Consider the following 13711-nt stretch of genomic DNA (forward strand, 5'->3'; position numbering starts at 1 on the left):
TTTAAAATTATTTTGAAACTTGCATCTATATTTTGTATGTTTTCCTGTGCATGATAAAACCCAGTAGAACAGTTTTCAAAAAAAGCCTACCTTCTCAAAACAAGTTTCAGGGGTGTATTTGTGAACCTCTGGAACTCTCGAAGGGATTTCATCTCTTTCCAAACTTTTATGATGGTCTTAAGCAATGTTCGATCTTTTTCTTGTTCAGCATCACGCAGTCTTCTTGTTTGCCTACAAAATATAATACGTGGGTATATATTAAAAAGTTATTTAGGTGTGCTTGCAAATTAAAAAGAGAAACTAATAGTGCTACAATTAATGATTGTATAGCTCGTTTCATAGCTATAATATTTCTAAAGTACTAGAAAACCAAAAATGTGAATGCAAATTTGAAGTCAATAGGATCCCAGTCTGTTTTGAGAGCTTACTTGATTTTGTTTTCTCTAGGAGAATCTGACTTCAATTAAACTAAATTACCATTTAAAATTCTTATTAATACTGTGTAATCTTAAGCAAACAGCCACCTTTGAAGTTATGCAAATAAAGGACTCAGTAAATGTTCTCATGGACTAAATTATTGTAAACAGGAAAATGTTTATGTTGCTGTCCCAGTTGGCAACAAGCATATTAAAGCCTGCCTGTATTGACACAAACCACAAGTTCTATGTTTAGGAGACAAAGTAATGTTACTACATGCCTTGGAGAGTTTTCAGTGCTAACTAAATTCACAATATTTTTGACTTCGATTTGAAGAGGCATTGTTTGAAAATGCTTTCATTTTTCTTTCTATTATTTAAAGTGTTTGAGAACTATTCAAGGCCGTACTTTAGGCCCCCTCTAAAAATGATAGCCAAATTCAGAACCTAGGTGTGCTCCAATATGCCATTAATTAGTCAGTCAATTAATTAATTAGATAATTTCTTTTTCGTGATCAAGTACCAAGTGCCACTTCAGAGGATTCAGCAGTGTCTAGAAGATAAATATCTCTGTCCTCAGGGAGTTTGCAGTCAGCCCAGGAGACAGACACACGGGTAAGTGACTAAGAGAGTGCCTTAGGAAACCATGCGGGCAGTTTCGTGAGTCAGCACCAGCTCCAGGGGGAAGGCCTGAGTCTGGAGGTTGTACTGGTGATGACTTAGTCTATGGGGATGGTACAGAGACGCACAGAGGTCAAGGTTTCTAATCATTCAATTGGTGGCTGCGGAAAAGGAAGATGGCGGAAGAGGTTGGGTAGCCAAGATTTGGGACTCTTGGAAGAACTTAGAAAAGCTAGAGAGCAATGATCTGGAATAAGAAACACTCTTCGTGGAGGAGCAGTGAAGCATTCTGGTTAAGAGCACAGATGCTGGAATCCGACTACCCAGATTTAAATCCTGGTTCTCTGGTTTACTGCCTGGTCTTGGACAAACTCCTTGACTTCTCCATGCTTTATCTGTAAATTAGGGATGCTAACAGAATTTACTTTGCAGGGTTGTTGTGAGGAGTGAAAGAGTTAATACTAGAACCAAGCCTGACATCTGATAAGTGGTCCACAAATGGAATCTGTCATTACCAAATGGTCTGTTCTTCCCTTATGCCTTCAGCTGCTAACTCCCCTGCCTCTTTAAAAAAAAAAAAACAAAAAAAAAATCCTCCAATATAAAATTATTTTACTGAGATATATGACAGCTTAGGCCCTTCTGATATATTTCCTACTTCCTTTTTTAGTGCCTGACAAAATAGTCTCTCAGAAATGCTAAAAAGAACTTGGGCAAGTAAAATTTGACATATGAGCTAGAGGAGCAAAGAATAATGAAAGAATATTTAATTACAATTGTGGCCAGAGCTATGGCAGAAGAGAAAAGACAATTGTGAGCAGGGAGTCGGGTAACACTTTCCTGAAGCCTGATGTAGGCGGGGTCTGGTGTGTGGAAGGGGGTCCAGCCCAGAGGTGAAACTTTGGGAGCTACTGGCATCTAAATGGTATTTAAAACCTCAGGACTGGATTCATCTCCAGAGAAAGTGCAGATTAATAAAAGACTTAAAAAGAAAAAAAAACCAAACTTGTGAGGAACTCTGAACACTTAGAAGCTGGGCAGAGGAGGGAGATTAGGCAAAGGACTGTGGGAAGGACGGGCAGCTGGAAAGGGGTGAGGACATCCAGGAGAGGGTGGTGCCTGGACGTGGAGATGTGGGAACAGTGCCCGGTGCCAAGCACTGGGGGACTTAGATGTGCCCTTGCGCTTAGCAACGCAGAGGTTCCCCGGGACCGCGGTGAGAGCAGCCTCAGAGGAGAGGGGGGCGCAGGAACGAGCATGGTTGATGATTTGGACACTGAAGGGAGGGGAGGGAGTAGTGACAGCGTATTTGCCAGAAGTTATATTTAAAGTATTCATTAGTAAATATTTTCCAGAAGTTCGCTGTGAAGGGAAATAGATAAAGCGGTAGACGGATTGGAATCTGGGGGTCCTAGAATTTTTATTTGTTCAAGATTGAGCATGTCTGAGGGTTAAGATCCAGGGGACAAGGTTAAGTAAAGTGTCCCCTGTACCGCACGGACCCCCGTGTCTCCTTTCTTATACAGCTTGGCTCCAGGTCAGAGGACAAGCCGTGTGGCCGGGATCTGCTTGTGGAAAATAAGGAGGAAAGTGCATCCCGTGGTGCTGGCACCAACTGGGGACTCAATGGATGCCAGGGGCAGGGGGCTCCAGGGAATGGGTTCACTTGATGAGACATCCAGGAACAGGTCCTCTGCTTAGAATCTGTTTCACCACCAACTGAAAAGTCAGTAAAGGACTAACATCCACTCTTTCACTGGATCAGAAATGCTGGGTCTCAGAGGTTTTTACCCTCAGGGGCGGCAGAATGATGTCAGTGGGGCTGTGGTCCAGGGGTCCACCTGGCATGGTCTGTGGGTCTCACACACACTCCTGCTACTGTTTCCGAGTACTGATGCATCCATATGACTCCATATCAAACCTTCATTGTATCCAGAACAGCTTTCCTCACTTTTTCTTACTCAGTGTATGTAAAACAAAATTCCTTTCACAAGGAGGCAGCAGTGTGCAATTCTTTTAACATAAGTAAGAATTTTCACTTGTAAGCATGCTTTTCATACTTTTACAATTAATAGTATACAAACATCACTAATTTCCGCTTTGGTGGAAGAATTTTCAACTCAAGTGTAGATTATATATAGGAAAGTATATATTTTAACTCCTTGATTTATTAATTCCTGTTCTAAGAATTTATGCTGTGGAAATACTCATCAGGTACATACATATATACGTATAGACATGTTACAGAACAATGTAAATAATAAAAAATAGGAGTAATGCAAATGCCTATCAACGGGGGATTGCAAATCGATGTAATGTCAGTATTTAAACAATGCACTAGATGTAGTATGATAGGAAAAGGTCTAAGATGCATTTTACATAAAAAAGCAAGTTGCAAGATGGTACATGCAGTATGATTCCTTAAAATATACACATATATACCCATAAACACATGGATGTATATATATGAATATATACACACACATGTGATATGTATGTGGGAGAACTAGCAAAAAACTATTAATCGTGATTTTCCCTGAGCGATGGGACTCTAGAAAATGTTCACCTTCTACATTATGTATTTCCCCACTGTTTGGTAATGGTCAGGGTTTTAATTTTTGAATTCTGAGTTTTAATTATGCAAAAGTCCAAGAAATAGAAAAGCACATATAAAAATATGATATTTAACATTTTGTTGCATTTTCTCAGAGTTTTTTCATTTGTTTGTTTTTGTATAAAATGTTAGAGTTACTTTTTAAAAAATAGTTTATTTATCTATTTATTTTTTGTTTGTTTGTTTTTGTTTTGGGGGAGGTAATTAGGTTCATTTACTTATTTATTTTAATAGCGGTACCGGGGATTGAACCCAGGACCTCATGCATGCTAAGCGTGCGCTCTACCACTGAGCTTTACCCTCCCCTTTAGGGTTACTTTTGAAGCTCTCTCCCATTCCATTCCCTTCTCTCACTCCTCGGAGGAAGAAACTGGCATGTGTGTCTTTTCCATCCGTATGTACCACACATGCGTGTACCTGGAACACGAGTATTGTTTCACGTGCTGTTTAGATCTTGTCACCCATGCCAGAGCACGAATCCTCTTACAGCTGGATTTTGTTATTCAACATGATTTCACCCAGGATATATGCAGCTCTAATTGAGTCATTTTAACTGTGGTATGGACGTTCATTATAAGATTAAAGCTGATGTGTTCATTCTGGTTTGGGGTTATTTCTAGCTTTGTAAGTGATGCTGTGAAATCCACAGTGGGCCTGTGCACACATGTCTGAAGCAGTGTACACGTGTCCGAAGCAGAATTTCTGGGTCCTAGACTGTGGGAATTTTCAACTCTTCTCTCCTCTCTGTTTATACCAGCAGAGAGTTCAAGTTACCCTAACCCCCGAACCCCCATGTCCTCATTCAACTTTGGTGTTAATTTGATGGACGTCTCATTATCATTTCATTTGGCTTAATTTCACATGTATTCAGTGCATTCAGAAGAACTCTGGAAAATAAACTCTCAACAAGGACAGGAAAAAAAAAAGCAGTAGTTATAATTACAGACTTCACTCACCGAATTTCATATCTATATTCATTGATGGCTTTTGGGGTTGTTTCCAGAGACTTAGGAGATTTTGCTGGATGAAGTCCCATCTGAACAGCATTTCTTAGAGCTTGGAGCTGAAAAAAAATATGGATACCCATTTTGAGTTAGAAGTCCTACTCCTTACTACAATGTTCTTGGACGCACCCACTTCTCCAGGACCAATGCTGCCAGAAAACTAAATGGATGTTCAAGCATCCAGCTGTCTCCACGCTTTCACCAAAGTGAACTTTGACAGGGAGCTTTTGCTTCTATTCTTTAAAAAAAGAAGGAATAATAAGTAACAGTGTGTGTCCATCCTTGTTCTGTGGCCCAGATCCAGCTGCTCGCGATAAATGCTATTTTTACTCTAGCATCTCAGAAATAAGTTTTCTTTCAAGGTAGAGAGGGGGCCTTTCTGGGACCTGGACATACAGTGATATTCTTGTGATATAAAGGAAGCATTAAATTATAGACTCGTAAGAGGAGGTACTGTGGAGTTATCTCTTGTTTGGGCAGTGAGGTTTTAAAGTCAGAGCGTAAGACTAAAATTGCCTACAGTCAAAACTACCCATGGAACTCCCACGGGGTACGATCACGTTAGAAGTAAATCCAAGATGGACAGCCATTTCTTTGAGCGTCAGCTGAAACAACTGACTTGTGTCTAGGTACCATGTTAGGGGAAATTACACATAATGAGAGTATCTCTAAGGGCAGAAAGGTTCTCAAGCCATGAGCGGTCTCAGCACCTGAGATCACGTTAAGCAAGACACAGCCCCGTACCTTCCACCCAACACCCACTCCTGGTGGGTGAGATCACTTGTCTGTTTGCACAAATCTTTCTTTAAGCCAAGTGTATGCCACTGAATTTGCACACGTTAAACACTGTTGTATCCTTTCTTTTGCCTCTAGGGAGGACAACATAGCACATTCTAGACAGAGGAAGCGAGAAAGGCGTTTGCTGAGCATTTGCTGCTGGAAGCTATTTTTGTTATTTGGGCTCCTCAGATGAACCAACCCCATCACAACCGGCGTGGAAGAGATCACAGGTACCTTATCAGTAAGAAATTTTGCCTTGTTTCTCTGGCGTCTTGCAAGGTACTGGTCGTATAACTGGGCCAGCTTGGCTGCCAAAACATGCTCTCGGCTGAAACAGGGATGATGTGTGAAGATGAGCCCTGAAATATCAATGTCCAGTTGGAAATTTCCAGGAGGGTCTCCAGATCCAATCATATGCTGACTTCTGTGGATGTATTTTACTGCCTGCCGAGGAGAGCAGAGTAGAGGGGGTGGGGGGAGACACAGTTAAACCCTTACGAGACACTGAGCTAATGTGCAGTGGGAAAAGTCAGATGCACAATAACTCCTGCCCTGATTGAGCCAGGAGAACGATGCTCCCTTCCCTGTTCCCTGCCGTTTTCAGGGGCTGCTCTTTTCTGAACACTTGAAAAGTGAAACAGAAGGCAAGGAGTGAGAAAAGAAACCATTTCCACCTTGCTTTCCTAGGTGTTTTGGAGTTTATCTCTACTGAGTGACAGTCCTCATCTTTCTCATGTGACTGTCCCATTTCTTGGAAATCTTGGGTTTTGCAGCTGATGACCTTGAAATTCTTTTAATGAGAGAAGCATAGATTCTAGTCCAAACTGATCATTATTTGGATCATAGATATATTCTCTATGTGGAGAAGTTTTTAGTGTGTAGACAACAGCCAGGGACTAACTTACTGCACCGAGCTTCCTGCTGACACCGAGTTTTCCTGGGGAAGAGGAAAACCCGCCTGCAGAGCAACAGGGAGAGGGACATGGAGCTGCTGAGTGTGCAGAAAATGGGAGTGGAAATTTCCACCGGGACTTTCCTGGATTGCTTGGTGTACAGCGTGTCAGATAAATCTCCATTTTTCTTCCTTAAAGTCATCAAGATATTCTATGTTGATCTCTGCTGTTCCTGGGGAGTCTAGTTTTTGAGGCTGGGGAGCTCCAAGGTGTCTTTTTTTCCTTTGTCTCCGTGTTCTCTCCTCATCACAGACACCGAGAGGATGCGATCCTCCCTGTTTGCAGAGAGGAGCTTGGGAAGCTATCTCATGTTACCTGGAAGATGACAGTGTAAGATTGTGCAGCCCGAAAGCATTACTTACAAGTTACGAGGTTAAATGGAAGTTGCAACTACTCTGGTCAGAGGTGAAACTTCTACCCTTCACAAACTGTGGGTAACGTGTTCAGTGATCTCACCATTTAATCTTCTTCACGGTGCCACGTGAAAATGCTGCACTGGGGCCGGGAGGCTGGGATTCTGGCTCTGGCTCTGCCTCTAACTTGCTCTGGAGCCTTGGGCCAGTCACTGCGCATGTCCGTGCCTCTGTCTCTCTATCGTAGAAATGGGAGATGGAGGAAGAGCTTCCCGCGGGCACCTTGCGGGTCGCTAGGCATCACGTGAAGCACTTCGCATGTGTCATCTCATTCACGCCACAGAGACGAGTGGTTGGTTGTCTACAGTGTGATGGTCCTGTTTCTAAGCAGCGACAGATTTAGAGGGGGGACCTGTGATCTGATCTTTATAATGTGGGGCAGGAAGGATAAAGCCTGAGATGTGTAGAGGGAGGGGTGGGAACCCGGAAGAGGGGGCTTCAGAGTTAGAATCCTCGATCATCTTGGGGACGGAAAAGGGAGGTCCAGACTGTGTGTGTGAGTGTGTATGTATATGTACGGAAATACATTCACCTTTGATATATGGTGTGATCTGCTTTTCAGTTACTACTAGTCATTGAAATGGCACCTATATTTGCATTTTCAGGAAAGCACATACATGTGAGTCTTTGTTTACCAGTAAATGTGTTGTTGTTTTGTGCTGTCCTGTGATTTCCTACAGGACTGCAGTCCAGGGTAGCCTATATTTTCATAAAATAACAAGTTTTCTCCCATAAAACAACACTTCTGTCTGTCTTTGATGAGAAGATCTAGAGATTTTTGTATATTTTAAAAATGTTCTTCTACAACTGGGATGTGTTTACAGATATGGCAGGCTCGAATAGGAACGGACTGACACACCTCAGAACCTTCTGAAATGTGCTGACCTGACTCTCATTTGGATTTACAGGGAGGCAAGACCATACCTACAGGGGTCATATTCCACCGGCATTTCCTAACTTACGAAAGCACTAGTTCTGACACTAACATCCTCACACTTCAGACCGCCCATCTCTTTTCTCTTTCATTCAGGTAAAAGTATTCAGTTATAACTGCATTCGTATTGGAAGTTTTCAATCTGCATGTGTCGACTGTGTGTCTGATGATCACCCTGACCACCTGGACAAATTAAAAAATTCCCACCTCACAAAGACAGGTACAACTAAACCTCAATGTACAGACTTAATGGAAAATTCCACTCTAATTGCTTGGCCCCTGCTGGCTCTGGCTTTGGCCTTTTCTCTTACTCGGGTTCCAGAGTTCTGAGGTCACTGAGGGTGTGGCCCTCAGGTTCCAGCCTGTACTCTTGTTGGAATGAGTACGTAGTGTCGGTAGCATGGCTCCATTTACACGTAGGGTTACCTAGGCCAGCTGCACTTCGCGTCTCCTTCCCCAAACCTGCATGAGCCCATGTGTAACGGATTACGGGTTGTCTCTGTCCTGAGCTCAGCTCAACCAAGTGTAAAAAGCCCCCAGGACTCCTGGTGATCACTGGGTTAGGCTGCTCAAAACACCCCAACTCCCTTCCTTTTAGGGAGTAAGACCCCTCGTTCCTTGTCTTTCGTTCTGTTGTATCTGCTCTCTTTTCTTGCACACTGAAAACTGTCATGACGACAGTAGCAACAATTTCTCCAAGAATAAACAGTATTTATAGGGTGTGTTGTTTTAATTTTGAAACTGATTTGATCCCTCAGTCTTCAGCTGAAAACTGAAAACCAAAACTGTCAGAGGTGTTAACCCTAAACCTCCTTTGCCAACACGCTAAGGCAAACTGCATAATGTTGTTTACGTTCTGCCTGCAATGTCCTATTTGGCAGTTTTAATTTTTAGTTTTGGGTTACTTACTTCTTGAGAGATACTAAATTGCAATCTTTCTCATTGGAAGTTTACCTTTGTTCTTTGCACGATATCTAATTTCTTTTTGCGTTTCTCTATCTTTAATGGGCTTTAAAAAAGACTCTCAATTTAGAAGCAGCAGAATGTTTCACTTTTAAAAACTACTTTTTTCCCTCTGCAATTAAGGAAAACGTTCAATGAAGAAGTTGGTATTTGTCAACTTCCTTCTAAATAAACCTCCTAATTTATCTAATGGGAGGGCATGCAATCTGGCATCTGAATCGGCAGTCTAGCGTTTTGAATCAAAGAACAATCAAGTTTGACTCCAGTCAGGGATGGGTTTGGTTAATCCTGCTGGGATTAATCTGATTAATTATCAGACCTGGGAACTCTGAGGTGTGATTCATCAAGGCTCCATTGACGGCTCCAGGAATTTCCAGTACCTGATGGAGCACGCTGACTAGGTTTTCCATTACTTGCCAGGATTCAGCCAGGTGCTAGGTCAGCTACAGTTTTACAGGAGAGACAGCCAAGTTAAGGAAAGGAGTAGAAAATAAGGAATTTCTTCTAGATTCATTCAGCTCAGCTGAATCATTTAAATGATACTCAATTCACACTTTTGTTGAAGTGTACTACGTGCCAGGCTTCCTGCTAAACGCTAGGGTTAGAAGAGGAACAAAACAGTATTTGCCCCTGGTTACTCTCAGGGTCTTGGAGGAGGGAGAGAGCAGATGGATGAACAATCTATGAATAAAGCCATCTCTGCCTGTTTATCAATTTCTCTGCTCCTGCATCGTCTCCAAACTCCCAGATGTAAGATACGTTTGGACATTAGATTGAAAACACAGGCCGTATGAAGTTAACACTGTTTCCTGTTTCTTAAAGGCAAGCCTATGACATGGACCAGTGGGGAAAAATGGGCTTGGCATCAGACAGACATGAATAAATGTAAGAAAAGGTAAAAGTCAGTAGATAAATAAAATTGTAAAAATACTAATTCTGAAAGAAATGCAATGTGTTTTGAATCACCAGAGGGTTCCATGACCACATTAAAAAAAAAAAAGACTGAGGTATACAAATCAACAGTGCAATGAATAGGCAACCTGTTCTGGAGAAACAAAGAGGTAAGCATAGCATCGCGGCCCTCTGATTAAGCGCTTTGCTTCCCTCCTAGGCACCTGCACGGCTTCTCCGTGCTCTGCTGTGTTCAAAGCCTAAACCTCTGTAAAACGACCCTGGGAGGCATCAGCCCCATTAGGTCTCTCCCTTCACTCACTTCTTCTGCTCTTTCATGCAGGGTGACCGGCTCCTCTTAGTGGAACTATCCTCTTCCTCTACTGTCCTATTTCTGCCCACAAGATAGGAAGCTCTCCCTTCTCAGAATCCTGGGAGGAAACCCCCTGTGCTCTCTGCACTCTCCTACCCCACTGCCTCCATCCCCAGAAGAACAGGAGGAATGTGACTGGAGAGTCGGCTGGAGCCTGAGAGCCCTTGGTCCAGGTTCTTTGCTGGACAAAGTAACCGGTGGCTCACCCGGTGAAATTGGCTTGCGGGGGGACATAATTCACCGCAGAGAGAGCAGGAAGCCCAACTGGCCTTGGGTCCCACTGGCATTCCCTTGTCCAGGTTCACCCTTAGGGCAACTGAAATCTGCCTCCCTCTCTGATTCCTGTGCACTTCCCAGTCAGCTCAGAACTTCCGCAGGAGACATAAGATTAATTGGCTCTTTCAAGATCCTACTTTCCACAGTAATTATCCTGCTATTTTCTAATTTTAACCCATAATTTAGTGCTTCATTATATCAGTGTTTTATGCTGAAATGGATGGATGGGTGAAGAGATAAACTGATGGATTATTCAATATATGCATAAGTTGATACTATCTCGATCACTAATTATATCATGTATCTTTGTCATATAAGCCAATAGATGATAAATCCCTCACGAACTGGGACTTAGGTTTATGCTTGTTCTGTAAATCTACTCCCAGGGTCACATTTCTGCACAAGGTAGCCATTCATCAATATTTGTTTGCAATAATATTTTATAGAAATGCACAATTAAATCACATCATCTCAATACTCACAATGGTATGAGGTAGAGATGATGAGGAGGAGGATTTTTCAATGAAGGAAACAGGTCCAGAGATGTAAAGGGAGAGGCCTGAAGCCACCACCTGGTAGGCCTTCCTGACTCTGCTCAGATTCTCTGACTTGCACCACTGTCTTCTCTGTTCATCACCCCACTTGTAGCTGTATAGAATCATTACATTCCCTCATCCTGTCTTACTTGAGCAGTGTTGGAATGTTACAAATCCATGATTACACGGGTTTCTGAAGGAGGTGATCCTTGCTTGACACTTCAGGAAAGCAAGAGCAAGGCAATCCATCGTGAAGGCAGGTGACTGTCTATTCGACACCAGCCAGCACTCAACTGAGCTCTGTTCGAAGACATTTTATGTGCTATCTCAACCAGTCTGCACAACAATCCTAGGAGGCAGATGCTAATATGATGTTCATTTTACAGATGAAGAAATTGCAACAGACTTATGGTTACCAGGGGGAAAGGGAGTGGGGAGGGATAAATTGGGAGTTCAAGATTTGCAGATACTAACTACTATATATAAAATAGATAAACAACAAGTTTCTACTGTATAGCACAGGGAACTCTATTCAATACCTTTTAGTAACCTATAATGAAAAAGAATATGAAAAGGAATATATGTATATATATGTATGACTGAAACATTATGCTGTACACCAGAAATGGACATAACATTGAAAACTGACTATACTTCAATTAAAAATAGAAAAGAAAGAGAGAAAGAAATTACGGCACAGAGGGGTGGAGGGCAAGTTCACCCAGTGAGTTGCCGAGCTGGGGCTTAAATCAGGCAGCGTGGTACCCGAGCTGAGGAAATTACCATAAAAAGGATTTGCGAGGACAGAAAATCTCCCGTTATATAATAAAGAGACAGTGAGTGGGAAGTCATCCTGCAGTATATGAGATGACGGAGAGAGAAGAGGAAAAATAAGGGCTGCTCACTCGGGAATGTGAAAAAAGATGCTGACTTAGCCATTCCTCCCAGAGAAACTCATTCCTTGTTAAAGACGGGATTAGGTGAGGGCAGGAGACACACTTACATGTAATATGCCTGCTGTTTGTTCTCTATGTGTAAGATAGTGAATTATTTAAAACAAGATGTTCTAGAATGCTGCAAATTCACCACTCCAAGCTATTCAAAAAGCAAAGTACTTTCAAGCAAATTCCTGTATTAAAAATGGGGAGGGTGGGGTTACCTTTGTATACAGTGTTTCAAGTTCTGCCTTAATGTCTTGCTCCTGTGTCAACACTGGGGGTCTTGAAGGAAATGGCCTGATGGGGTTCGGCAGAGCCAGGATCCTGCCATCATCTCCGAACCATCTCCTCCCCTGTGGAGCACACAGACCGACAGAATATGGTTTACAGAATAAACAGCACTTGCAGGGCCATTCTCTGTCAACATACTCATTTCACGCACCTCCTCCCTACCCCTGCTTGTAAAGTCTCTATTTCCATCAGAAACTGAGTCTTCCATGGAAGCAACCTAAATGTCCATTGACAGATGACTGGATAAAGAAGCTGTGGTGTATTTATACAATAGAAAACTACTCAGCCATAAAAAAGAATAAAATAATGCCATTTGCAGCAACATGGATGGACCTGGAGAACATCATTATAAGTGAAGTAAGCCAGAAAGAGAAAGAAAAATACCATATGAGATCATTCAAGTGTGGAATCTGAAAAAAGAGAAAACAGGCAGTATGAATTCAGCTACAAAATAGAAACAGACTTGCAGATGTCGTAAACAGTCATGGTTACTGGGGAAAGGGGGTGGGAAGAGGTAAGTTTGGGAGCTTGAGATTTACAAATATTAGCCACAATATATAAAAATAGATTTTAAAAAGTTTCTTTTGTATAACACGGGGAACAATGTTCAATACCTCATAATAACTTTTAATGGAAAAATATGAAAATGAATATATGTATGTATATGCACGACTGGGACATTGTGCGGCACACCAGAAACTGACACATTGTAACTGACTGAACTTCAGTAGAAAAAAAAAAAGAAGTTGAGTCTTCACTAATGCTTCTCACAATTAATTTAAGGTATAGTCTTCAACCCCCTCCCCACCAAAAGAAGTTTAAGAAAAAGCTTAAATGAGTGCTTAAGAAAAATGGATTATTTATTCATCAAAAATTTAAGAAAGAGAACCATGGAGAAAAACAATTGAGAACATTCCGCCTTTGGACAATTAAGAATTTTCTGTGAGTTGGGAAAAGGCTGCCAATATCTGATTTAGCAGGAGGAGCCTGAATCTAGCTTCCAGAAGATGGGACTGGAGCAGTGGAGAGGGTTGTGTTGCTTGAGGATCACTAAACGTACTGAGGACCAAAAAAAAAAAAAAAAAAAAAAAAATGGACCCACTCTGTAGACACCCTCAGGAGGAAAGGAGTACCAGGTTGCAGTGACGGTCCCTCAGGGAAAAGCCTCTGCGAGTCCCTCACGGGCTGCACTGGGAGCAGGGGCTGAGTGCTCACCGGCTCCTGAGTCAGCAGCCTGTTCTCCATGATGTTCTGGTTGGTTTGCGGCACCTCCGGCCTCGCCCCGATGTAAAGGCCTTCGTCTTCCAGGTATCTGGGCTGCACGTTCTCAGGAAGCTTTTTATACGTAGGCACTAGACAGTTCACCAATAAATGCGAGCCACGTTAGTGCCCACCTAAGCATTTCAGACCGCAATCTGGTGAATTAAAACCACACCTGCAGATTTTAGTTATGTGCTTGGAAGCTTCAAATGCTTCAAGCTGATTTCTAGAAGCAGAACCAAGGAAGAGATGCATGTGTTTACCCACAGAATCCTGTTGTAGGATCATGAAAGAACTTAACACCTAACCGACCCGCGGGGCTCATACACTGGGAGGAGGGGATTCTCAAATCGAAGGAGCGACTCTGCTCTTTAGTGGAATGCATTTGGACCAGGAGATGAGAAAAGGGTGATAATATCTATTTCACTGGGTTCTTGGGAGAATTAAA

At 42.3% G+C, this 13711-nt stretch overlaps 1 protein-coding gene across 7 annotated transcripts in view; it reads right to left on the reverse strand.

Annotated features, from left to right (window-relative positions):
- CC2D2A (coiled-coil and C2 domain containing 2A) overlaps window positions 1-13711 on the reverse strand; it is a 114362-nt gene that overhangs the window by 62747 nt on the left and 37904 nt on the right. For all 7 annotated transcript variants that reach the window (XR_012501493.1, XM_074350013.1, XM_045508695.2 and 4 more), the window contains 5 exons: window positions 13219-13355; window positions 11934-12065; window positions 5670-5879; window positions 4608-4714; window positions 91-231 (listed from right to left, as the gene is read on the reverse strand). Coding sequence is in view for 6 of the 7 variants with exons in the window: in XM_074350013.1 (XP_074206114.1) it covers window positions 91-231; window positions 4608-4714; window positions 5670-5879; window positions 11934-12065; window positions 13219-13355 (727 nt within the window). In the remaining variant the exon portion in view is untranslated. The remainder of the gene's footprint in view (window positions 1-90; window positions 232-4607; window positions 4715-5669; window positions 5880-11933; window positions 12066-13218; window positions 13356-13711) is intronic.

Source organism: Camelus bactrianus, chromosome 2 (assembly GCF_048773025.1).
Source record: "Camelus bactrianus isolate YW-2024 breed Bactrian camel chromosome 2, ASM4877302v1, whole genome shotgun sequence".
In the NCBI taxonomy this organism is placed as follows: Eukaryota; Metazoa; Chordata; class Mammalia; order Artiodactyla; family Camelidae; genus Camelus; species Camelus bactrianus.